The sequence below is a fragment of the Varanus komodoensis genome, unplaced genomic scaffold (genome assembly GCF_004798865.1).
Source record: "Varanus komodoensis strain SLA01 unplaced genomic scaffold, ASM479886v1 scaffold1, whole genome shotgun sequence".
Taxonomy (NCBI): Eukaryota; Metazoa; Chordata; class Lepidosauria; order Squamata; family Varanidae; genus Varanus; species Varanus komodoensis.
In genome coordinates, this window is record NW_025335268.1 from 94257785 (window position 1) to 94281052 (window position 23268).

The 23268-nt window shown below is 47.1% G+C and overlaps 1 protein-coding gene across 1 annotated transcript; it reads right to left on the reverse strand.

Moving 5' to 3' along the window:
* Positions 1-341: 341 nt before the first annotated feature.
* Positions 342-21061, reverse strand: CNNM1 (cyclin and CBS domain divalent metal cation transport mediator 1). The gene is made up of 12 exons (XM_044431284.1): positions 19537-21061; positions 13450-13593; positions 12508-12648; positions 11966-12135; positions 10916-11015; positions 9545-9592; positions 7464-7526; positions 4177-4340; positions 2057-2237; positions 1620-1736; positions 1254-1370; positions 342-816 (listed from the first exon to the last, which is right to left on the reverse strand). The coding sequence occupies exons 1-12, from the start codon at positions 21059-21061 to the stop codon at positions 737-739; spliced, it is 2850 nt and encodes a 949-aa protein (XP_044287219.1). The 3' UTR covers positions 342-736.
* Between the last annotated feature and the right edge of the window lie 2207 nt (positions 21062-23268).

Sequence of the window (23268 nt, forward strand, 5' to 3'; positions counted from 1 at the left end):
ACATCTTGGAATGGGAATGGAAAGCTTTTTTCATTTCCAGGACTATGTGTCCATGCCCCCTGCCACTATCTAGCTTTAAAACATCCAGGTTTGGAGCTGGTAGCTCTCTAGGATTATGCAGAGTAGCAGGGAAAGGCATTCTTTATCCCTTCCCTACCACTGAAACTCAACCCCCACCCTGCCTGCCACCCACCAGAGGTCTGAACAACACCACAAAGCTTCTCCCAAGCTTTCTGAAAACCTGGTCAGGACTGCTTGCCTCTGGAAGGTTGAAATGTACAGCAATGTTTTCTTAGAGGCCTTTACATTGTTCTATTCTTAATGCCCTACTCTCAGTTTGATAATTCAGGGCCTAGTTTCCTTTAGCATGCACTCGTAGAGAGAAAACCGCCTGAGACGTTCCTTTAAAAGCTGCATGAAGCAGGATGTACAGTCCAGTACTGGTTCTGCACAGGAAGGTTGTGTACAACTGCTAGTTGTTTTAAAACTACACCGTTCATGAAATGAGACCTGGGGAAGCTGACTGTTATACATTTAGAAACAAAGACTCAATATTAAAGTGCCTTTGTTCTAGGATTGCATAGCGAAGGAGTGAAAGGCCACTAAGGAAACAGAATATTCCACAAAAAGGCAAAAATTTACTCTCTCTGCATGTACATCTCAGAAGATCCCTGTACTGCCAGGAACAGGACAAAACACCATACTAACCTGTGGGAGGGCAATACCATGTTGCCAGTCATGTGATGAGAGGTGTGAAATTGGAATTGTCTTCTGAACTCTTTTCACTGTCTGCCGATGGGTTTCTCCTCCTCCCACCTACAACAGCAAGCACTGCAGGGTCAGAGCTGGTAGCTGCTGTTGGGGACGGATATGCCACTTCAGGGCAGTGTCTATGGGGACAGTCTGTAACCCTGTGGTAGAACACCTGCCTTGCAAGCAGGAAGTGTCCATGATTCTGGGACCCTGGAGTGCTGCTGCCAGTCAGTGCTGACAAAGCTGGGATAGACCAATGGTCTGATTTGGTATAAGGCAGTTTCCTTTGGCAACACTCTCCAAGCTGCCTGCTGGACAGTATAATTCCACAGGCTTAGGGGAGCTTATATAGTACAATGCCTGGTGAATCAAAGGTTCCTTGAGCACTCAAAGGTAAGCAGGGCTAGCCCAAGTGGCCACCACTTTGTAGCAGTGCCCTTCGGAAATACAACAGTGCCAAATGCCCCCTCCCATTCACTCACTCCAGGAAATCTACTCACTAAGGGTACGGAGTAACTTCTTGCCCAGGGGCTCCTCAGGGCCGCTTGGGGAGATGTTGAACTCCATTTCTTTGTTTGTGGTCTCTGGGTCCAGCCTGAAAATACAGTCTTCCTTTCCTGTAACACAACAGTAGCCAAGATAAGGATAGGAACTGCCTGGACAATGTAGGGGCTGCCTTTGCATTCCTGGCCTGCCCTGTGCTCCTACAATACTTATTTTTATTTTATTTAAAAATTTCTATGCCGCCCCATTCGCTGAAGCCTTGGGGCAGCTTACAAAACAACAGTTAAAATATAAAACACTAAAAATATAACACACATTAACATTATAAAATAAGTCGCCCTGGCCGAATACTCAATACTCACTTTGCTGCACATTTGGTTCTGTATTGCTTGCTAGCTCCTCCTGGATGTGGGGGATTCCCTCCATGTGCAGGAAGACGGAGTCTGTGGGGCTCTTCAGTCGCCAGTCTGATTGGCTAACTGCAGGATACAGACAGAGTCCCAGAACAAGTAAATACACACCACTTTTCAAACAAGTGAGCAACGTATCAGTGTGAAGGAAGATCAGGGTGGAAGTGCAGCCTATGGCAGAGCACAAAAATATAATCTCAATTATCATTTAAACTATCTTCTGATAATCCTAGTTTGGCCTAGTTTTAACTTTTGCGCTAAAATGTGCACAAATGCGATTTATAAACGTACATTAACAAAATGTCAAAGTCAGCCTGGAACACACATCACAGTGGTGTCTGTCACTGGAGATCGTCACTGCCCTGGTCACTGCATCAAACTGTACCTACCCACAATGTTGCTTCTTTCATGCAGGAGGATGACCGGATCGTCTTTGGGCGTCTGTGGGGTGCCCCTGGCTGTGGGAGGCCTGGTGGAACTGCCATCACTGAAAACCTCCATGTCGGGGGTCTGGGGCGAGCTATCCATGCGGCTGGCAGCCAATGCATTTTGGTACTGCTGTCGAGTGATCTAGACATCAGGCACAGGATTTGCCATTCAGATTGTTATCAAATCCTGCCAGCTTGTCTTTTTCAGTTTCTTTAAAACCCCACTTCCCCCTTTCTACATCTCATGCCACAACCTTCCTTCACAAATCTTCCTATTAGCCTCTGTTGCTTTTCCATTATTTAGGACTGCAACTCTCAGTAGGTCTTATTGGCTGAGGAATGCTAGGAGAGCATCAGGAAGGGGAAAGGTTTTACATCTTAATTACTATGATTCCTCCAATTACTGCCATTTCACAACATACCTAGAACATGGCTGCAAAAAGTAAATACATTGAGGAATTAACTTTTTTTCACCAACTGAATGGTGCCTCCAAGCTTATGAAGATTCTGTGCTGCTTCCCTGTTGCCTTCAGTTTCAACTGTGAGTTCAAGGCTTTCTACCACTATTGTCCCCGATAGGTAACTTTGATTCATTTTCCCACCCCTTCGTCTTTTTTGCTCCTTTCTGTGCAACCTCAGCTGCTATACATTGCCTGATTGAACCCCATTCTCCGTGTCTGAACAGCCTCCCTATGATTACATCTTTGCTTAGAAACCTTTTCTCTGCAAAACGCTTCCTGGGCCACTGCAAGACTCTGCAGTATTACAATGCCATGCTCGCACTCCAGGTTTCATTAATTCATCACATCTCTCTGCTCATCCAGTTAATGTAGGTGACTTAAGCCAGGATATTGTAATTAACCCAAGGTCACACTGGGAATTCATGGCTGAACAGTAACTTGAACCAGGTCTTGCTGCAAGTCAGATAGGTGAGCCTGAAAATCACACTGCCTCATCTATTGCAATCTGGGGGAGCCCGGTTTTGCCCTTTATTTAAAAAGACAGGAAAGCAAAGAAGGAAGTGTGTACTCTCACTGGACAGCAGAAATAGACAAAGGAAGTCAAGTGTGTGTTTTGTTTTGTTTTTAAGAAGGGACCAAGGGTGTTATAACAGGAGCAGAGAACTACTTCTTGTATCAGCTATTGTTGTAACCTGTGCACTGCCAAACAGATGCTCTGACACCAACCAGCAGAGCAGAGATGCAAAACCATTGGCTCTCCAGATGTTGAAATACAACAGCCGCCATCCCTGACCACTATCCATGCTGTCTGGTGCTAATGGCAGGTGGGAGCTCAACATCCCCGGAGGATGCCCACGTCCCACACTAAAAGGCTGGCAGCATAACAGGGGTGCAAAGCAGTCTATTTATGTCACCACAGCAGCAAGGCCACATCACACAACACTGATATTAACTAGTTCTGGAAAGGATTACACTTTCTTAGGAGCTCCAGTTTGCGCAAACTGGAGGGAAGACACCTGTGCTCCCAGCAACCAGAAGATTATAGAGATGCGTTAATTTAGCCCCAAATGTTCTGTAGAACCCCAAGGAGTGGAAGGCTCCACAGTATGTTCTGCTGCCTAGCTCTGCTCCATCAATCGCTGCTTCTTCAACAAGCCTTGCCCTGTCTCTTCACTTTTGTCCTTCTACCAAGAGAGCCAGTGTGATCTGGTGGTTAAGGGTGCTGGGCTATGGGCCTGCGAGATCCGGGGTCTAGTCCCCACGTGGCTATGATGCTCACTGGGTGACTTTGGGCCAGTCACAGCCTCTCAGCCCGGCTTACTTCACAGGGTGGTTGTTGTGAGGATAAAATGAAGCTATATAAGTCACTTTGGATTCCTCATAAGAAAAATGGCAGGCTATAAAGGGAATGTTTTCTTATCTCAAGATTACAACTTCATTAAACAGGATTCATGCTAGGCATGTGCAGCACACTGTGGAAGTTAAAGTTCATAGCAATTTGCCCATCTGGGACAGTCCCGTATGTTGGAGTGGCATTGGAAGGGGACCATTAATGCTGCACAACACAAAAGCATCGCAAGAAGCCTGCACTTGGCAGTGATCAACCAACCCACCAGATACCTTGACAAACTGCACGTCACAGAGGATGTGAACAGAGTAATCTGGCATGTAGATGTTGTTGCTACCACTGTGGAGTTGGGTACTGCTGCCTCCATAGTCATTGCGCTCTCGGATGGGGGACTCGGAGCGGTTTAATCCACTGCAACGGGACGGCGACTGGTTCACTAGAGACAAAGAGGTTGCAGTGAGCAAAGCTGTTGTTATTCTTGGAGGCAGTGAAGATGCAGAGGCACGAAAACATTACTTAAGTCCCTGACGGTGCACTCTCACGCATGTGTACTCAGAATTAAATCTTGTTGGTTTTAGTGGTGCTTACGCTCACATAAGTGGGTACAGGATTGGAGCCTCAATCTTTCCCAAGGTTGGTATCTTGGCTTGCTTGCTGAAATGACTTCCAGCCAGATACATCAAGGTAAGTCTTAAGGGTAAGACAACAGAGTTGCTCAAGGGGAACAAATTCACTGCTGAGCATCAGCTGACATCGGAAGCAATAGGCAACAGGGCTGGAGAGAGCTGCCTGCTTGTTGAACAATACTGTGTAGATTTTAATCAACTTCTGTTCTTCTTCAAGCACATGCAGATCACAGCACACTCCTCAAGCTGATTTGTGGCAGCACTTTGCAGAAAGGACATTCGCAGTGGAGAAATTTGAGGGATTACTCAGCTTATGTGAATTCAGGTCACCATCCTAGTTCTGCTGCAAGAAGCAGACATGCCTGAAGTGGAATTCTCTCTTGCCTGAAGCTGTTTAAGGCACAGCCTAATGGGACAGGTTTCCCAAATGAAACTGTCACTATGGAATCATGATCGACTGATTGCCAATAATATTATCTACCATATTATTTGCTTTATTATATTTGTGGAGTCTATCCTAATCCACTGCTAACTCGACCTTCTGAAACCATCACTGTTTTCTCCCCCACTATCAGCACCAATCTGCACGATGGCTTTGGATCGAACTCTTCCCATTAAACCTATCTGTGCATCTTACAGCTGTCCCCAACTTTTCTGAACCAGTATGCACTTCCAAGTGCACCACAAAACACCTATTTCCTAGAAAGCAAACTGGTGAAGCTAAACTAAAGTAATTAGCCAAAAAAACCTAAATACAAGATGTAGGGTCCGGGCCCCAAAATACGAAACCACTCTTGGGAACGTACAATTTTGTAATCCAGCACTCATTTCACAGAAGGAAAACAAATGATGTTCAGATAAATAATTTTGCCAGAAAATTGAGTTCAAGCAGTGGTGGGATCTAAGTCTTAATGCCAAACCTTGTACTTACCCCATGCGACAAACACAACAAAATATCCATTTCAGAAGATAAGGCTCAGAAAAATGTACACAGGAAAAACACACCTGCATCTCCACAGACTGTAAACACATACTATACAAAAAACCAAAACCAACTGCCCCCTCCCCCCCAGGTAAAACATGTACTCCCTTCTCTCTCTTTCTCTTTAGGTGAAGTAAACATCACACCACAAACCTATCAACATGCGCGCGCACACACACGCGCACACACAGAAGCAAAATGATCCCCCTCCCCGCTGTTCCCTTCAGTCTCCCAGGATTGCACACTGCCCCATCTCAGCTTACCTTTTCCTGTTTTCTGGGTGGCTCAGTGGGATTCAAAAGCACTGAAGGGTGGCAACCTGCCCTTTTTGTTTGCTAAGAAAGCTGCCAGGCCATAGCACATCATTGCCACATGCCAGCCTCCCTAGTTAAAATCACTGAAAGAAAAGCCAGGAACTCTGGCAGGCACCAAAGGCAGCATGTTGCGTACCTGCAGCGGTTTTCCTCTACGGCATTACCCAACCCTAGCATGCCTACTAAATTCTTCCTGGCCAAGCTGGCTAACACTCCTTTTCATTCCATCTACATCCCCGAGATCCAATAGCAAAGGCATTGCTCTTGCAGCCCTGCACCTTCCTATAATTTGAACATTCTCTCTCGTTACAGTTATTCCCAAGTTCTTTGCTCCTTTAATTTCCTTGATCCTAATCTTTGTATCTTTCATTTTTTATTATTTCCTGCTACCTGCAACACTTGACACTTCCTTTCTAGGTTACCTTCCTATCTAGGGCAAGAACAATACAGAGATTTGTGACACCTCAGAGTACAGCCCCACACTGACTCAGAAGTCCCATGGTTCTGCAACTTATTTCCAGGTACGTGTTTACAGAATCATAGAACAGTTGGAAGGGCCCAGGAAGACCATCAGGTCCAACCCCCTGGGAGAGTCCACAACCTCCCAAAGTAATTGGTTCCATTGCCATACTGCTTTAGCCGTCAGGGTTCAGCTGGAACCTGGCTTCCTGTAATGTGAGCCTGTTATTCTGTATCCTACACTCCGGGATGATCAAGAGGAGAGCCTGGGCTTCCTCTTTGTGACAACCTTTCAAGTACTTGAAGAGTGCTATCTTATCTCCCCTCTCTTATCAAGGCTAAACATGCCCAGTTCTTTCAGTCTCTCCTCATATGGCTTTGTTTCCAGCTAAGACTTAAGGCACAGAATTAAATGGGACACACATCTAGGGCTGGCACACATTTGGGGACTACAGTCCACGTCATCAGATGCACTAACTTCCCTCTTCAAAAACTGCTACTTCCATATGGTTTCCCTTTAACCCTTTGCTTCCTATCTTAAATCCCTGATTTTAATAGCTGGGTGTTTGGCGTGCATATGCTCAGTCTTGGCCTTTTCACCCTTCATTTGCTGGTTCTCCCTTGCTGAGCTTCCAGCAAGCTCCCTCTTAATTCAAGCAACATGCACATCGCTGGAAATGCTACTGTCAACATGAAGACACATGCCAGCCGTAGTAGTGGGTCTGCAACCTGTCAAGAAAGGAGATGCATCCCTGGACTCCTAGTGGCTTAACTTTCATTTGGAACTGGCTGACTGAACATGTTCCTTTGGATCTGAAGAACCATACACAGCATGTTTCTCTATATGCTATTATTCCTGGCACAGATGCATCTCCATACATATTTATTTTGAGTACGTGCTTCCCCATGTGTTTCGTACATTATGAGGAAGTAGTCATCTCTGGAGCGTTATATGTGGACTTGGATAGGTAATATTGCTCAGCACAGGCAAAACATACAGCTGTGGCGAAAGTACAACACATGCATATTTACAGTGCTCAGTTTTGCAAGCATGCGGGACAGTGTTGCATGTGTTCTCCCGTACTTGGGATTGGAGGGAAGGTTCAGAGATAAGCACAAGCCCAGAATCATGAGGCAGCAGAAAGGGAACTCTTGCTGGGTGCTATGCATACAGTTACCTGGGGAGCCAGCCAAAGATTCCCCTCTGCTGAAGGCGAAGGTACGGGACATGGACACAGGCACTAGAGAAAGGACCAGGATCAGGAGACAAAAATCAGGGGAAAATGGAGAGGGAGCAAGGGAAGGGGTTTAGAAGGAACAAAATGAACTTGGCCAGACAAACAACAGCATGGTGGCTTTATGATGCCACTCACAGTCTCCCCTTGATGATTACTAATCCGTAACTGCCTTGCAGATGAAGTGCAGCTGCCTAGATAAAAGGAACATGTATGAGGGTCCATCAGGCACATGCTGCCAGATCCAGATAACTGGGCCTGTTTATCTCCCCAAGCACTCTTACTGCACAATTTCATGCTAACTGGGAAATGCTTGGGAGTTTTGACCTGTTTCAATGTGCATAGGACATTTGGTGTTTTAAGATTGTATTATGGAGAGTCCCTCCGCAGACTTTTGTGCAAGCATATGGCTGTTAGCAGGGTATGCAAGGTACGGGCCGTCTACATGCCACCCAGCATCATCTCATGGACACGGCGTCTCCCTTCACAGGATCACATTTAAGACACATGGAAACAGAACAGTTGATGTAATCAGTATTTCACGAGCACGTACACATCCATGATGCACTTCCAAAAATTACCACGGGATGGCACCACAAGCACACATGAAGCAAACACTGAAGAGCAGGTTTATTTTAGGGCATTCACAAGAGACTAAGGACCCAAGCTATAAAGGTCATAAATGTTGCTTCTACCAATTTTCTTTACTTGCACTGATTTAAAAAGAAAAGAGTGGGCTTTGCCTGGGAATTGAGATACACTTGGCTGATGCCATTACTGTTCAGACCAGTATGTTAGCGAGCTCTAACTTTGATGCATCCTGAACAGTTGCAGGCTCATATGTAAGGAGCTTCTGGGCCAGTGCGTGTGGTGGCTGCTCTTTTTTTGCTGCCCCTGGACTGGGCACAGAGGCAGGGGAATGAGGGTGCAGGGGGTTTGTGTGGGAGAATGACCAGGAGGTAGCGGCAGGGGGGCCGCGGCCTTGTATTAGGCCGGAAGAGAAAAGGTGGCTGGGTGAGGCAGCAAATGGCAGCTTTAGCTCTGCCTCTTTGCCACTGGACCAGAGAGAAAGAGAGAGAAATGGTGAGGGGACACTTTTCCTCATTATTCAACAGCCCGGTAGCGGAGATGTCAAGTCTGCATGTGGAAGATGCCCGGCAATGCCTATCACTGATGCCGGGCCAGCTGATCAATAAGATGCCCATAGCTTAAGGCTATGCTAGAAAACATTTACTATGGAAATTTAATAGGAAAGAAAAGACTAGAGTGGCACTCTAACAGCTAGGGGGGCTTTCAGTGCTCCACCAATTTTATCAGCCAACCCAATCTCCATTTCACAGGGGTCAAAGGTCAGACCCTGGCAGGCAAAAACTGGAGATATTCCAGAAATAAGTTATTTGCTGTCCTTTCCCCTCAGGGCTGGATTCTAGTACCTACAGTGGTTTCATTTCTTGTCATCTTTTAAAAATGCCTACTGTGGCTGTCATCCTCATTCATACAGTCCCTAATATATTCCAAGCTACCCCTTTGTTTGCTGGTTGCATTCCATGACCCATCACAAGAGGGAAGGTTTTTCTTGTATGGTTCAGGCCTCAGGTTGCACAATCAAGCATTCTCACAGCTGCTATCTCAGCACTCCAAATCCTATTGGAAGTAACGATCCGACACCTATTCTGCACTTCTACTTGCTAGCAATCAAAATACTAACAATAATGTCAGAATGCTGTCCTACGGTAGCTAAAGCAAAGGAGAAATCGATATTGGTAAAACCTAACTGAACCTCTTGGGCTGGAGAACTGGGTGTGGCTGCAGGCAGATCCCAAAATAATAGCTGGAACATGCAGGGCAGCCCTTCACAGGCTGGGAGGAGGAATGGGGTTCTGTGTATGGTGCTACTTGCAAGAGCTGGCAGGAAGCACAGCCCTTTAACCGCAGACATTCGCCTGGCAGATGAGAGAATTCCAAGCCTGCAACCAGCCCTGCACAGCCCACCATCATCATCAGGTCAGAGAGAAGATACCTACGCAGAACGGATGACCCAGCCAGGCTGCTCATTTTGCGCACGTCGTTATCTGAAAATACAGGGGGCAGATGGAAGGTGAGTCCCAGTCAGGGCTTTGCTGCGCAACCCCTACCCTGTACAGGAAAGAAATACCTACTCAAGCGGATGAAGAGGCAGGTGTGTCATGCCAATGGCAAGATGCCTGGAGGGGCCTGTGATGAATGACAGACCCCTCATCCCACAAGGTCTGTCTGGTCTACTTAATAGGATATGGGAGAGTATTCTCACTGATGCCTTTCTTTCTAGTCTGGGACTTTCCATAACTATTTTCTGTTACTATATTCCCCTCACTGCAGCTCCAGCTCCTATAGAGAAGGAGACAGTATAGCTTTTCACTTAAAAATTGTCAGCGGGAGCAGAAGGAGAGGGGCTTCTTTCACCCTTGGGAAAGAAGGAAATGCAATGTGCATGCCATAAAGATCCTTCCCATGTTAGGCAGCTCAGATATCCTGAAGCCCTGTGACTTTCACCTAATCAGTTTTGCTGCTCCCACTAATAACAGTGTTTGAACTGTGCATGCTCATCTGTGTAAAACAGAGGATTCAAACCCATCACAGAATTTGACTTCACAGTAAGTTGAAGCCAAAAACACTCTACCTAAAAGATGTGAGGTCTGGCTGTATGACCGCTAGCCCCAGCTCCAGGTCTCTGAGGACATTCGGGCCAGACAACTCCATGAGTCTACCTGCGCTCTCCATTCACTAGCTGCTGCTCCTTCTCATTCTGTCACTCAGCATGCATTTGCTTGCCTGACAGGCAGAAAGCAGGCAGGCAAGCAGCAGCATCCACTCCTCCTCCTCACCATCCCCCCGCTCCTCTGGGCCAGAGTGAGGGACACAGAACAAGCAGGATGCAATGGCAAAGACTAAGAGGAGTTCTTCTGAGGGCTCCTGGCAGTAGGGGAAGCTGGGGAATGTGTGGCCCTCTAGATGCTGCTGGACTGCAACTCCCATCATCCCTTACCACTGACTAGGTAGGCTAGGGCTGATGGGACTTACAGTCCAACATCTTTTGCAGGGGCACACATTCCCCATCCTGCAGTTGGGTTCTTATGCATTTAGTTCAGCGATCTAGCCTTCATCACAGATACTGGCTCCTGCCTCCTGCCCACACTTATCTTCTTTGTTGTTTGCAACTTCATGATTTGCTACAACAAGAATTTCTGCAAAAGTCCAAATATTACAATCAGAATACATGTTGCCATTTTTTTTCAAGTTACACACCTTGGCTATTTGTTTATGAATATCAGAGTAGGTACTGGAGAGCAGTACAGACAAGCCCTGCACCCTTGGGGTGCCCTCAATTCATCCTGTGGCCAGTTCTGGCTTTTTACCTGAGCAGACTACGGCCATGATGGCTGGGACACCATAGTAAGTAAACGCCCCATTCTCAAAACGCAGGCCTTCCTTCCCCACTTCCACTTCCACCTCTCCCTGAAGAAACAAAAACAAATGACATGCAACTCAGCAGCACCAGGAATGCCTTCCCTCAGAGTTTTAGACATTCGTCAAGGAAACCAGCAAAGGAAAAGCAGCAGTACAGCTTTGGAAAATTACTTTGGGCAAGAACATTCACCAGATACCTGTGGTTCTTTCTTCAAAAAAGTAGAAGATGCAACTGGGGTTATCAGATGAGAAAAGCCAAGGGATTGAGGGTCACTTGCAGCGCTGGGACAATTTCTATCTCAGCCTTCGCGCAACTTGGTGTCTTCCAGATATTTAGGACTACATCTCCCAGTATTCCTCACCGTTGACCATGCTGGCTGATGAGAACTGAAGTCCAAAATAACTGCAGGGCACCAGAAGCTGCCATACCTGATATGGTTGGAGTGGTTGCTTGGCAGGAGTGAAACGCATGATTGACAGTGGTCATAGGAAGGAAGGTCCCAGCATGGATTTCCCCAGGGTCAAAATAAAAAGCCAGCCTTGGGCAGGGGAAAAAGCACACTGGGGGTATACAACTGGCTGGAGGCCATAAGCCAAGCTCAAGCAAACAAAATATTTTCCAAACACCAGCCTGCAAACAACAAGAAATTGAGTTTGAAAACTGTAAGAATTAAGAGTATTAAGAAATACAGCAGTATGATTGGTTTTAACTGTGAACAAAATCTGGCACACCAATTATTTAGCCATCTTACAAGCACCACATTACAGAACTCGCCAGTCATTACAATGCGCGAACCAGCGTGTAGCTGTTTCACAGCAGATTCAAACTGTCATCACCTTCAGGGCAAAAGAGCTGGAATGATAACTCTGTTCCTGCTAGAGAAGTGAACACACAGCCTACAGACAGGAGTCTACGTACAAGGAGGCTCATGTCAAGCGAACTTGCAGAAGATAGAGACCTTCTGGGTTTCAGACTCCCACCAATAATCTTGACAAACCTGCAGGATGAGCACAAAGTAGTCAACTGGCCGGTTGCGCTGGTAGAGGTAGTGCTCAGGAGCTCGCTTGTTCTTGTGGTCAAACTTCATCTCCTGGATGACATTTGGGTGTTTGAGCAACCGCAGCAGGATCTTTTCTGAGAGATACGGTGCCTTGAAGGGCTCCACTTCTGCAACGGGAGAATGGAAAGGCAAGCGGTTCGGGCTTATAAAGAGGGAATCCTCCAGGTCAGAGACTGTGAGTGGGGAAGAAAGTCCCCAAAGTAAAATTATGCCCTGCACCCATCAACACCCATTTCCAGGTGAAACCTGGAGTTCAAGGAAGTTCTCCACTGAGTCAAAGCTACAACACAGGAAACAGAGATCAGACACTGAGGTAAGAAAGCTGAGGTATAATTCCATCCTTGTAAGTGGAAGATGGAACAAAAGCATAAACCTTAGGGTAAATAGGCATGATACTTGCCCAGCAATGCAATGCTGGCCTCAGGTAATGAGGCATCCAGGTGCCAAGGGAGAGCAAGATTTGGGAGGAATCAAGTTACCTGTAGCCATGAAGCGGTGCGTAGCCAGCAATAGCTGTGGGGAGATCTTCACCCTCATTTCACTATCTGAGAGCCGGAAGATGGAAAAATCATGCGGTTTCCTACCCCTATGGGGTGCCCGCTCTTTCTTGTGATTTTCAGCTGAAGGTCAGGACAGCAAAGATATAGTCACAGAACTGTTAATGTTCAAGTTGCACACACAAATGTACCCTTTTTCCTCTCTCCAACAACTAATAACTTGTGCTTGGTCTTGCCAAACCCATTTTGTGTCCCATTCCCTGGAAGAACCCTGTTCTAGTATTTTGAGAGAGAGGATAATTCTCTTTCCATGCCATTCCAGACTGTACAAGATCCGTCATCAGCCTGTCAAAAGCATCATCCTAAACACATCTAGGAGTAAGCCGAACTCAGTGGAATTTACTTCTCAGTAAGCATGCACTGGCATGGACCGTGTGCCTTCTCATTTTCTTTCCTAAGAAAAAGCATCACCTTACTGACCGGTCTTACATATTAAGGATCTGCCTCCTTGATAAGTAGGATGCTGGGATCCAACCACAGAGGCCTGTTCCATCTCACATGACCATGTGTGTGAACCTGGCTAAATCAGAAAATCAGAGCAAGATGGCTGGCTGACAAGCTGAAAATTAACAAGAAATAGCACAGTGGAAAGAGACTGGCACAGACCAATTATATGAGTAACTCTGGAGAATCGGGAAGAAAAGCACATGTTCTACAATTCAGAACCTTTTAGAGGGATTTGGCAAGAACTTCACAGGTGCCAGAAAGAAAGGCATGCAAAGCATCAAGGAATCAAAGTAGGTCCCAACAGTTCCCACTGGTGGTATTTGTGCCCCAGGAACAGAGTTTATTACGTATCTTCATTGCTGGCACTAAGTAAAGCAGTGTGTCTGTTGGTGCCACTGTTGTGCTCCAGATACTCACTGTAGAGGTCTGTCTCATCCAGAATCTCAGATTTGATTATCTCTTCAATCACATCCTCAAGGGTGACAATCCCCATCACCTCATAAAAAGGGTCTCCTTCCCCTTCATTATTCACTCGCTGCACAATGGCCAGGTGTGATTTACCTGCAAGGGCAAAATAAAAAGAAACAAGCTGAACCATCATTCAGTTGTGCTTCCCGCTGCACCCAACAGAAGAGCAGAAGTGAAACACTAGATGAGACCCACAGGCTCTGGGGGCTAGCAGTCCTCTTTTGAAATGGATATGCAAAGCAAAAGTGTTCTGTTGGATGTCATCCCTGTCCAGGGCAGGCAAACTGTGGGAGTCTGAGCAAGGCACCTTCCTCATCTCAGCAATTTAGTTCCACCCTGAAGCTCAAGCCTGTGAACTGGCAGAGAAGATGCTATGATTATCTGGGCACCAGGGAGTTCAGAGTGGTAAGACAGAAAGGTGAAACAGCAAGAAAAACCTAAACTGTGACCCCACTTCCCAACCTGGTGCTCTCATAATGTGTTGTTCTGCAACAGTATCCAACTGCCTGGGAATGATGGGAGTTACAGTCCAGAACATTTGGAAGACATTAAGGCCTGGCTATCTGAAAGAATGTCTCCTCCCACACACACCAACCCAAATCCTAAGATCATCTATGGAGGTCTTCTCTGGAAGTTACATTTAAAAGATGCAAGGATGGTGGCCACATGGGGAAGGGCCTTCTTGATTGTGGCACCCTAACTGCAGAAATTGCTCCCCAGAGAGGCACACCTGGTGTTAGGCTAAAACCTTGTTATTTTTTTATTTTTCTGGTATTTTAATTGTTAAATGTGACTGTACTGTTTTATATTGGTTTTAATTCATCTTGTTGGTGCTACTGTGGATTAATAATTATTATTTTGATAAAGTTTACCAAGTTGTATCTATTTAATTTGATGTTTCTGTTGGCATCTTGATACCTGTTATTTTTATTGTAATATTTTATATGGTTCTTTCTTACTGTACATCATTCAGAGAGCCTGTTGCTGATTGAACAGTAAATGAAAGTTTTAATAAATAAATAAAATCAGTGAAAGTTCAAATAAAACTTTCGGCTAAGGGCTACATGCTCCAGAGGTGGTGCTAGGTACCAAAATGTTCCAGGGTTTAGGCCCACAGGACAAATGCACACATTAAATGCTTTGCTTAATTCATGTCTACTCTAAAGTCTGTGTCTGCACCTGTCTTTAAAGGCCCCCATCTTCTAAGGATGCTCCTGTTTATAAAAAGGATGCATGGACCGGGGAGGGCATTGTCTTCAGATAAAGTAAGCCAGCTTAGCCAGGGGAGCTCAGAGGCCACACATGCCATCCGCACCCATGTGCCTTCATTTCAGAAAGTGCCTGTGGATAGCAGGTGGGGTGCACAGATGGCCTCCCCTTGAGGCTGCAAGAGCGGGGCTCAAACGCAAGCATGCAGTCTTGCATACCACCTCTAGAGCACCCTCAGCAAATAGGCCCAGCTTCCCATATTACTCCCACACACAGGACTCAAAAGGATGGCCAGAAATTCAGGGTCTCTTCTCTGACATTCAGATCTTATGATAGGAAACAGATCAGTGCTGTTGAGATGCTTAATTATGCTTCCTGGACCAAAAGATGTTCTGAAACAGTTTCTTTTTTGTTTACAATTTTATTTTTATGTTATTTAAAAAAAATGAAACAAACCCCAACATTTCTTCTATAGGGCGAAAAACAAAGCAGTCTAGGTTAGGTGTCTAGAAAAAAGAACAAAAGTGAAAGGTTTTGGATTTAGCTTCATTCCTCTGCAAGATTCTTTGCCTTCTAGCATTATGCTACCTCTATGGGACAAAGGCTGCAGCTGCTCTTTCCCACATCCCATGCTTATGTGAGAGCCTTCCAAAGCATCCGAGTGCGGAAATAATTTGCTAGGAAGCAGTGCTACTGAGAGGAAAGCAAGATGAACATGACTCAGCAAGATTATACTAAGCTACACGAACAGGAAAATTAAAGACAAGTCATCAGGCATATTATTCAGCACTGCCTAGATCTCCACCTGGATACTTAGCATAATGTTATGAATGTCACTTTAAAGAATTCTCAACAAAGTGGAGGTGATTGGGGGGAAGATGCATAGGTTTCAGAAATTCTTAGCCTTGCTCTCCTGCTGTTAAGTAGCAGTGCAGTTTTTTTTTGGTCACCAGGCAGGTCCATTTCTGTTCCATTTCATAGCCAACAAGAGGTTTCCTAATCATCACCATGACAACATTCACAGTTGCCAAATTCACCATGATAACAGTGTTGAACGAAAGAAGGTAGAGCCATCTGAGAAACCTTGTTGGGCTAGGGCAGAACTCCAGGCAGGCCACACTGGGACAGTGTACCTGAGATTCTGTAGCGCTGCGCCGTCACCTTTTATTGTAATGTGCAATACTAGGTTGCAGGGTCCTCTGAATTCACTCATCAGCATGCTTATTGTATCAGCATGACTGGTACAATGCCTTCCTAGCAGTACTGACCACCTCATCAGAGTTCCAAGAGAAGCACTTTACTTAGCACTGTTTGTCGCTTAGTTTCTGAGCTTTTACAGATGTACTGTAAACATCTAGAAAACTGAATTCTGAAAAAAAGGTGAGCAAGAATTCCACTGTTTTAGCTGCTGAAGCTTTAGCATCCTATATCACAAGGTTCACAATAAAATCATGAATGCTGGTGACCCTGAACAACATCAATGAGCTGTAATGATTTACAGATGGCCACAGAAAAGCTGAACAGTGTCAGGGGAGCCTGTACTGCACACCTGGAGATTAAAGAAAGAAGCTAACTCCCTGCCTTTCAGGAGGACAGCTGCTTTAGATTGCCAGTGTCTGGCACATTCAGCTGCAACTCAGCCAAATGACTCTAGCACCACTTGGGGATATCTGGAGATAAGCAGAAGTGGTGAACATTGTTGAAGTGCAGGCATTCACTACAACACATCCCCAATGAGAGTCCAAAAATGCAGGTAGCTGTTCTGATCCGTATCAACAAATGGATTCTAACAGTTTTCATTTCCACCAGGGGAAGGTCTTTTGTAGAGCAAATGGGTTTCACCTGCCTATTCAAGGCCAAGCCACCCCAAAATACAGGAAGCAACATACTGCTGTTGGGAAAATTCATTTCCTCCCAGCTATTGTGAGGATTGCTGCTAATCTTGAGGGAAAAGGCAATGCAGGAGTGTGAGAGATGTCAGCATCCCTGCTAATTCCAAAGTGCCAGCACTGTGACCTTATCCAGTACACTATTGCTAGCCATCATTTTGAATGCAATGTATTTACCTGCCCAGGTTGCTACAGCTGACCAAGAGATGCTCTCCTAATAAACCCGAACTGGGTACCTGAGATGACTGCAGCAGTGTTGCACACAAATTGCGACGTTCATATAATAGACTCTCATATTTAGGGTGAGTTCAACCATTAATTGCGGCACTTAAGCTAAGACACACTCATAAATGTTGATGAAACAAAAGCAAGAGGTACATAAACTGTGCCTAGAAAAGTTAGCAGAAAGATGAAATATAGAGAGCACCTTTGGGCTACTGAATGGTACAAAATGTAATAAATAAATAAATATAGTTCCAAGTACTGACAGGCTGCCATTTACATGCTCAATAACTATCCTATCAGACTAAATGTCCATTCACTGGGTAGTGCTAGGTTCCACTAGATCTAGGTTTCAGGTCGACAGGGCAAACAAAATGCACAAATTTTCATTGGCTAATTTCCATATGCTGTAGAATCTGTGCATGTGTGTCTTTAAAGGACTCTGTTTCCTAAGGACACCCCTGTCTGTAAAAAGGATGGTGCAGACAGGGTGAGGAAGGCAACTGATTCCAGGAAAAAAACCTCAGACAGAAAGATTCAAGGGGGGCAGCAGGAGGTGAAGCACATGTCGCAAAATCCAAGGGAATCATCTTTGAACCCTGCACCTTTATTTCAGCAGGTGTAAATGGTTGGCAAGGCAGTGGGGAAGCTGGGATTCCAAATTAAAGATTTGGCACTCCAGCCATAGTGACTCATCCTCTAACACTGCTCTGCCTAAATCCTCTCCAGAAAGTAACAGATTCAGAAGCTCACTAAACCACTGGCGGTACGCCTGCTTTGGGGTACCCCACAATTCCCAGGGTCTGTTCTGTTTCTAGATGCTGGGCACAGATACAAATTAAACACTGTTTGGACAACATACAGATGCTGCCTCTAGAATGAATTCATACATCTCTACAGCTTTAATCCAAGTCAGTTATTCCTAAGGAGTGAACTTATGGGGAACAGAAGCTTTGTGACCAAACATTTAAAGCTACGATCATGTGTCCTCTTCTTGCATCTGCTTCCCTACTTGATCTCGCGTTCAACCTTGCATCTAATATACAGGGCCAGAAAAATAAAATTCAACCCCATATTTGAAAATGATGTAGAAGTCAGGACTAGGGTTAGTTGCTCTGCAGCCATTCTGCAATTTAGGGCAGGTGCATCCAGTACATGGAAGTTTAGCAGAGTCTCACTAGCAATAAGCCACAGCTTAGTGGTAGAATATACCATATTTTTTGCTCTATAAGATGCACTTTTTCCCCCCTCAAAAGTAAGGGTAAATGTCTGTGCCTCTTATAGAGCGAATATGTGTATGCAGTAAGTCTGTCAGATGTACAGCCCATGGGGAAGTGATGGGGAATGTGCCTGTGATTAAGTGCCCGTTTGATTCAGAATACTTTTTTTTCTTTTTTTCCTCCTCTAAAATCTAGGTGCGTCTTATGGTCAGGCGCGTCTTATAGAGGGACAAATATGGTATGCTTTAATGCCTAAGTTCCCAGATTTGATCCCCAGCATCTCCAATCCCTGGAAAGCTGCTGTGTGTACAATGCAGTGAAACAAACCAGATCTGATATAAAACAATTTGTTTATAGCGACTGTATCTTATAGCATTACTAATAATGCTTTCTGTGAATAGCCTGGACTGACAAAGATATACAAATGGGCTCTAGATCAAATCAAGTCAGAAATTTCTCTGAAACTGCCATACTTTGGGCACATTATGAGAAGGCAAAAGTCACTGGAGAAGACATTAATACTAGAGAAGGTTGAAGACAAAAGCAAAAGCAAAGGCCAAATATGAGACAGATTGACTTCATAAAGGAACCCACAGCTTTGGTTTAAAAGAGCTCAGTGGGGCTATAAAGGACAAGCCCTTTCAGAGTGCATTCATTCATAGGTTTGCTGCATGCAGGAGACTCCTTGATGGGACAAACCAGTAACACAAATGCTCTGCTGGAAGAGGGAGATGATGGCACAACCATCTTTCCTTATTTGGAGGAAGGAAGCAGCAGAGCAGCCTCTCCCAACATGGTGCCCTCAACAGTGTTGGCCTGCAGTTCCCATTGCACCACACCAATGGACTTGCAGCTCAACACATATGGAAGGCATCATGTTGATGAAAGCTGCAGTAGACCAGTATCCGATAGATCAGAACCCCTCTGCAAGAAGCACCAACTTGAAAATGAATGGAACTAAGCCAGCTTCCTACAACTTGGTGTCTTCCTAGTCTTTTGGACTATACCTTCTATCATCTCTGACCATCAGCTATGCTTGCTGGCCGTTGACTGGGGTTGCAGTTGAAAACATCTGGTGATCACCAGGTTGGGAAGGCTGCCTGAGACTAAGAAACCAACAGAATTATGTTTAATCTATATTGGCTCATGTAAACTGGGTGGAAAATGCCTATTTACCAAGCTATTCCTCCCCAAGCAGCTTCAGGAGAACATCTTTGATGTCCATCCTAATAGACTCAGTGGAGTCTGTGAATAATCCCAATGAATTACATGGGTCATGTGTGACCAGAGCATGGGCACACACACACACACACACTCGCCTGCCTTCCAAGAGTCCAGCCACAATCCTCAGGCAGGACAAGGCTCTAAAAAGAGGGCAGGCCAATGCAGGAGTGGGCGTTGTGGAATCCCAGGGTACCTCGCAAGCAGGGTGCACAGGGAGCAGAGAGGCATATGATGCTGGCGGGAGGCGAGCAGCTGGGGCCCCGGGCCCTCACCCTTCTTGAACTCCTCGAGCAGTGCATCTAGGCGGGTGTCATGGAAGACACAGTGCAGCGGGCGGTGGTAGAAGCGGGTGACTGTCTGCAGCGGGGTGCAGTCATCAGGATCCACAAAGGCCAAGTCCTTGACAAACAGCAAGTCCACAATGTTGTCTCGTCGCTCACCTTCATACACTGGGATGCGTGTGTAGCCTGAGCGCAGGATCTCAGAAATGGTGGCAAAGTCTAGAGTAGCATCAGAGCGCAACATAAAGCAGTCACTCAGGGGTGTCAGGATGTCCTCGACAACCTTGGTGCGCAGCTCCAGCGCACCTTGCACCATCGCCAGCTCCTCGCTCACCAGGTCACCGTGGGGGTCAGCATCCCGCAGCGTCTCCAACAGGCGCTCCCGGGTGGAAAAGGTACTCAGCTCCTGGTGCAGTGCCCAGTCCAGCAAGAGGCTGAGTGGGTAGCAGATTGGGAAGGTGGCCGCCATCAGCAGGCGCGTGAGAAAGAGTGTGTGCGCTGCGATGGCCAGCCCGTGGCGGGAGCACACCGAGTAAGGCAGCACCTCACCGCCTAGGAAGACCACACTGGTGCAAAGCAGCACAGGGACCCAGGGCACGCCTTGGCTGGCTTCCGGCAGGGGGCTGTGCCCGGCCTGCAGCGCGGCGCACAACCAGCCCGCCAACGCCGCGTTGGCGCCAGCCTGCCCGAGCAGCAGCGTGCACAGCAGGTACGTGCCGCTCCCGCCGCGGCCACGCGCCGCCTCCACCTTGCGCGCCTGCTCCCGCTCCGCCGCCGAGCCGCTGTTGCGCAGCACGCGCAGCTCCATCGGATCGAGCGACAGCACGGCCAAGCGGAGGCCGCTGAAAAGGGCCGACAGCGCCAGCAAGACGAGCGCGCCCAGCGCCCTCAGCCAACCCTCGGTGGGCAGCGGGACCAGTCCCGCAGCCAAGCCCGCCACCGGCGCCTCCACTTGCAGCAGGAAGCCCCCCGGCGTGCCGTGCAGTTGCCAGGCGCCCCCGTCCCAGGCGCACAGCCAGAAGCGGCGCCCCTCGGGCCCGGCACCCGGCTCGCCCTTTCGTGGCTCGCGCACCCTCACCTCGGCCAACGCTGAGCCGGCCGAGCCACCGGGCAGCAGCGGGCCCAGCACCTCCACATCGGAGGCCCAGGCGCCGCGCTCGGGACAGTGCTCCGCCTTGGCCGGCTCCTCGACGAAGACTAAGCGGGGCTCGCTCTGCTGTCGCCCGCTGCTGCTGTTCCTGCTGCTGTTGCTTCCCTCGGCTGGTGGCTGGAAGTAGAGGCGCAGCAAGAAGCGGGATCCCTCGGCCGCCCGCAGAGCTCCCCCTTCGAGCCACACGCGCCCGGGCGTCGTGTCCTCCGGTCTCAGCCCCAGCAACCACGCCGCTCCGCCAGGGGGCCGCGGTGACAGCGAGAAGAAGAGCAGCAGCACCGCGCCTCGGCTCCGGCCCCAGCAGCAAGCGCTTCGGCGCTCCAGCTGCCCAGGGCCCAGCCCTGCGGCCGCCGCATGCCCAGCCATCCTCAGCAAAGCAGCTAGGCGCGCAGCTCAGTTTCAGCCCAGGCTCCGAAGGGCAGCCACCGGCCGCACGTGACACTGCAGCCGCGGTGCCGGGGGTGGGAGCGGCCGCCGAGCCACGTGCGTGCGGGGCGGGCGTCCTGGCCTTTGGTGTGTCTTATTGGCCCAGCGGCGCCCGGTTTGCCCGCCCCGCGAACATTCCCCCACCCTGCCTGCAGGAGCCAAGCGCGGGGAAGGCGGGGGCGCACGAAGATGCTCTGGATTCTGGCAGAAGCAAATGTGGGACTTCTTACAGTTCTAGATCGCAGCCACCCTTCCGTTATCCTGGACCCTTGTGACGTCAGCGGATCCTCTGTATCCAAGGTGCTCATTCGGCGGCGGTACGCGCGCGCACGTACTGAGAGACCCCGTGGGTCGCTGGTGGGAACATGCGCTTGCAGCAAATTGCTCAGCTTCGGTTATTCGCTGGATTAGGCCTGGTAGGACGCTAGCGGTTCTTTCCTCTCTAAAGGGTTTGATAAGAGCGTGCCGGAAATGGGATGCTGGAACCGCAAGGGAAACTGATTATGATGAGGGGGTTATGAATCTGTAGTGGCTGTTTTCTAACCACCTGCTTTGATCTGGTGGAGAAAATTAATGCAGAAATGGGAAAAGTCATCCAGTAATACAAGGGTTTAATCCAGATGTCTTCCACATAATAAAAGGATTTGATCGAATTTTATGTTAACTGTGGAGTGAAAAGCATTGTTAGCTATCCCAGAGTTTCAGGGGTGAGAAGAAGGTAAGTCAGGATCTAACTGCTACATTTCTATATGATTTACAGTAAATCTGTAGTGGTTTCTGACTTGCAGTTATTTTACAATAGCAACAACAAAATCACATTCCCTATCTAAATTAGGCTGCTGAAATGAAAAGGTTTTTGTGTGAAAAGGTTGAGCTTCCTTCAATTCTGACATAAATCAGAAGCTGCCTTGTAGCAAGGCAGGCCACTGGTCTTTTAGCCCAGTATTGACACAGTGACTGACAGCAGCTCTCCAGGAGATAGATGCCTGGGATTGAACCTGGGACCTTTTGCATGCAAAACACAGGCTCCACGACTGAGCTAAAGCCCCTCCAGTCAAAACAATTCGCTATCCTCACTCAGCAGCTTTTCAGCCTTCCATCCTATTTCTTCCAGCTAAGGACACAATCCTGTGCAAGTTTAGAAAGGGGGAAAAAAAGCCTACAACTCCCAGCATGCCCCAGCCAGCTATGTTTTCAGTGGGTCGTTCACACTTAACAGGTATGCAAGCTAGGCATGGTTGGCTTGGGCATGCTGGGAACTGTAGGCCATTTTTCAGTCTAACCTTGCATATTGTACTTTAAGTGTATGTCCTTTGCACCTCTCTGGCTGGTGCATCTTGAGGTTCTAGTCCACAAGTACATTTCCCTGCCTGAAGTAAGTCATACACGCAACACTATTTAGTGGTTCTAAGTTTGGTGCTTCTAGGATTTGTTGGGGATATACGGCAGACATCACTGCATTATGAAGTTAGTCATTACAAGTCAATGAATCTAACACTTTTTTTTTCTCTAGTGTGCTGCGGAAGCAGGAGTTTGAAAAAGGAGCCTTACAGAACACTCCTAAACATATTTACTTAGGAGTAAGTGCCACTGAATTCAGTGGAACTTGCTCCCTAGTAACTAGGATAAAGAATGCAATCTTAATGTTTCTTTAATGGCAGTTGGTATGTTCTGAATGGGCAATGGGGTTTCAGGCTAATTTCATGAAGAGTATACTTACTTACACATACGAGAAACAATAGAGTCAGTCTTTTTTAAGTGGAGAGAAAGAACTGCAGCTTTGTAACTGAAAATAGCACATGTATATGTACATGTACAGCCCATCTCAAGGTGGGGCCTGCATAAATAGCTGATTTGCAGCAATTTATTGAAAGCATGGACTGTTTGTTGCTATTATTCTTTACTTGATTTGTTGTGAAGAAAAGTATTAGATGGGCACCATGCATGTGCAGTACTAAACCAGCATTTCCCAACCTGCTGTCCCCCACATATATTGTGTCAAAAAAAAAAAAAAAAAGGAACTGCAAGTAAGCTGGGGGCAGTCAGAAGAACCTCACAGTTTATTCAGCAATACAGGAAGTACAGGCAGCATGTAGGTAGCCCCCAAAGGGATTAGAAAGGTGGAATCTGTACAAGACGCTTTTGCA

What these genes read in the sequence shown, in the direction of transcription:
- CNNM1 (XM_044431284.1), bottom strand. Translation starts at nt 21,061, where the DNA reads ATGGCTGGGCATGCGGCGGCCGCAGGGCTGGGCCCTGGGCAGCTGGAG. An exon ending in GGATGAGACAGACCTCTACA is followed by an intron (nt 12,649 to 13,449) that starts GTGAGTATCTGG and finishes CCTGACCTTCAG; the next exon opens with CTGAAAATCACAAGAAAGAG. An exon ending in ACTTTGTGCTCATCCTGCAG is followed by an intron (nt 11,016 to 11,965) that starts GTTTGTCAAGAT and finishes TTGTTTCTTCAG; the next exon opens with GGAGAGGTGGAAGTGGAAGT.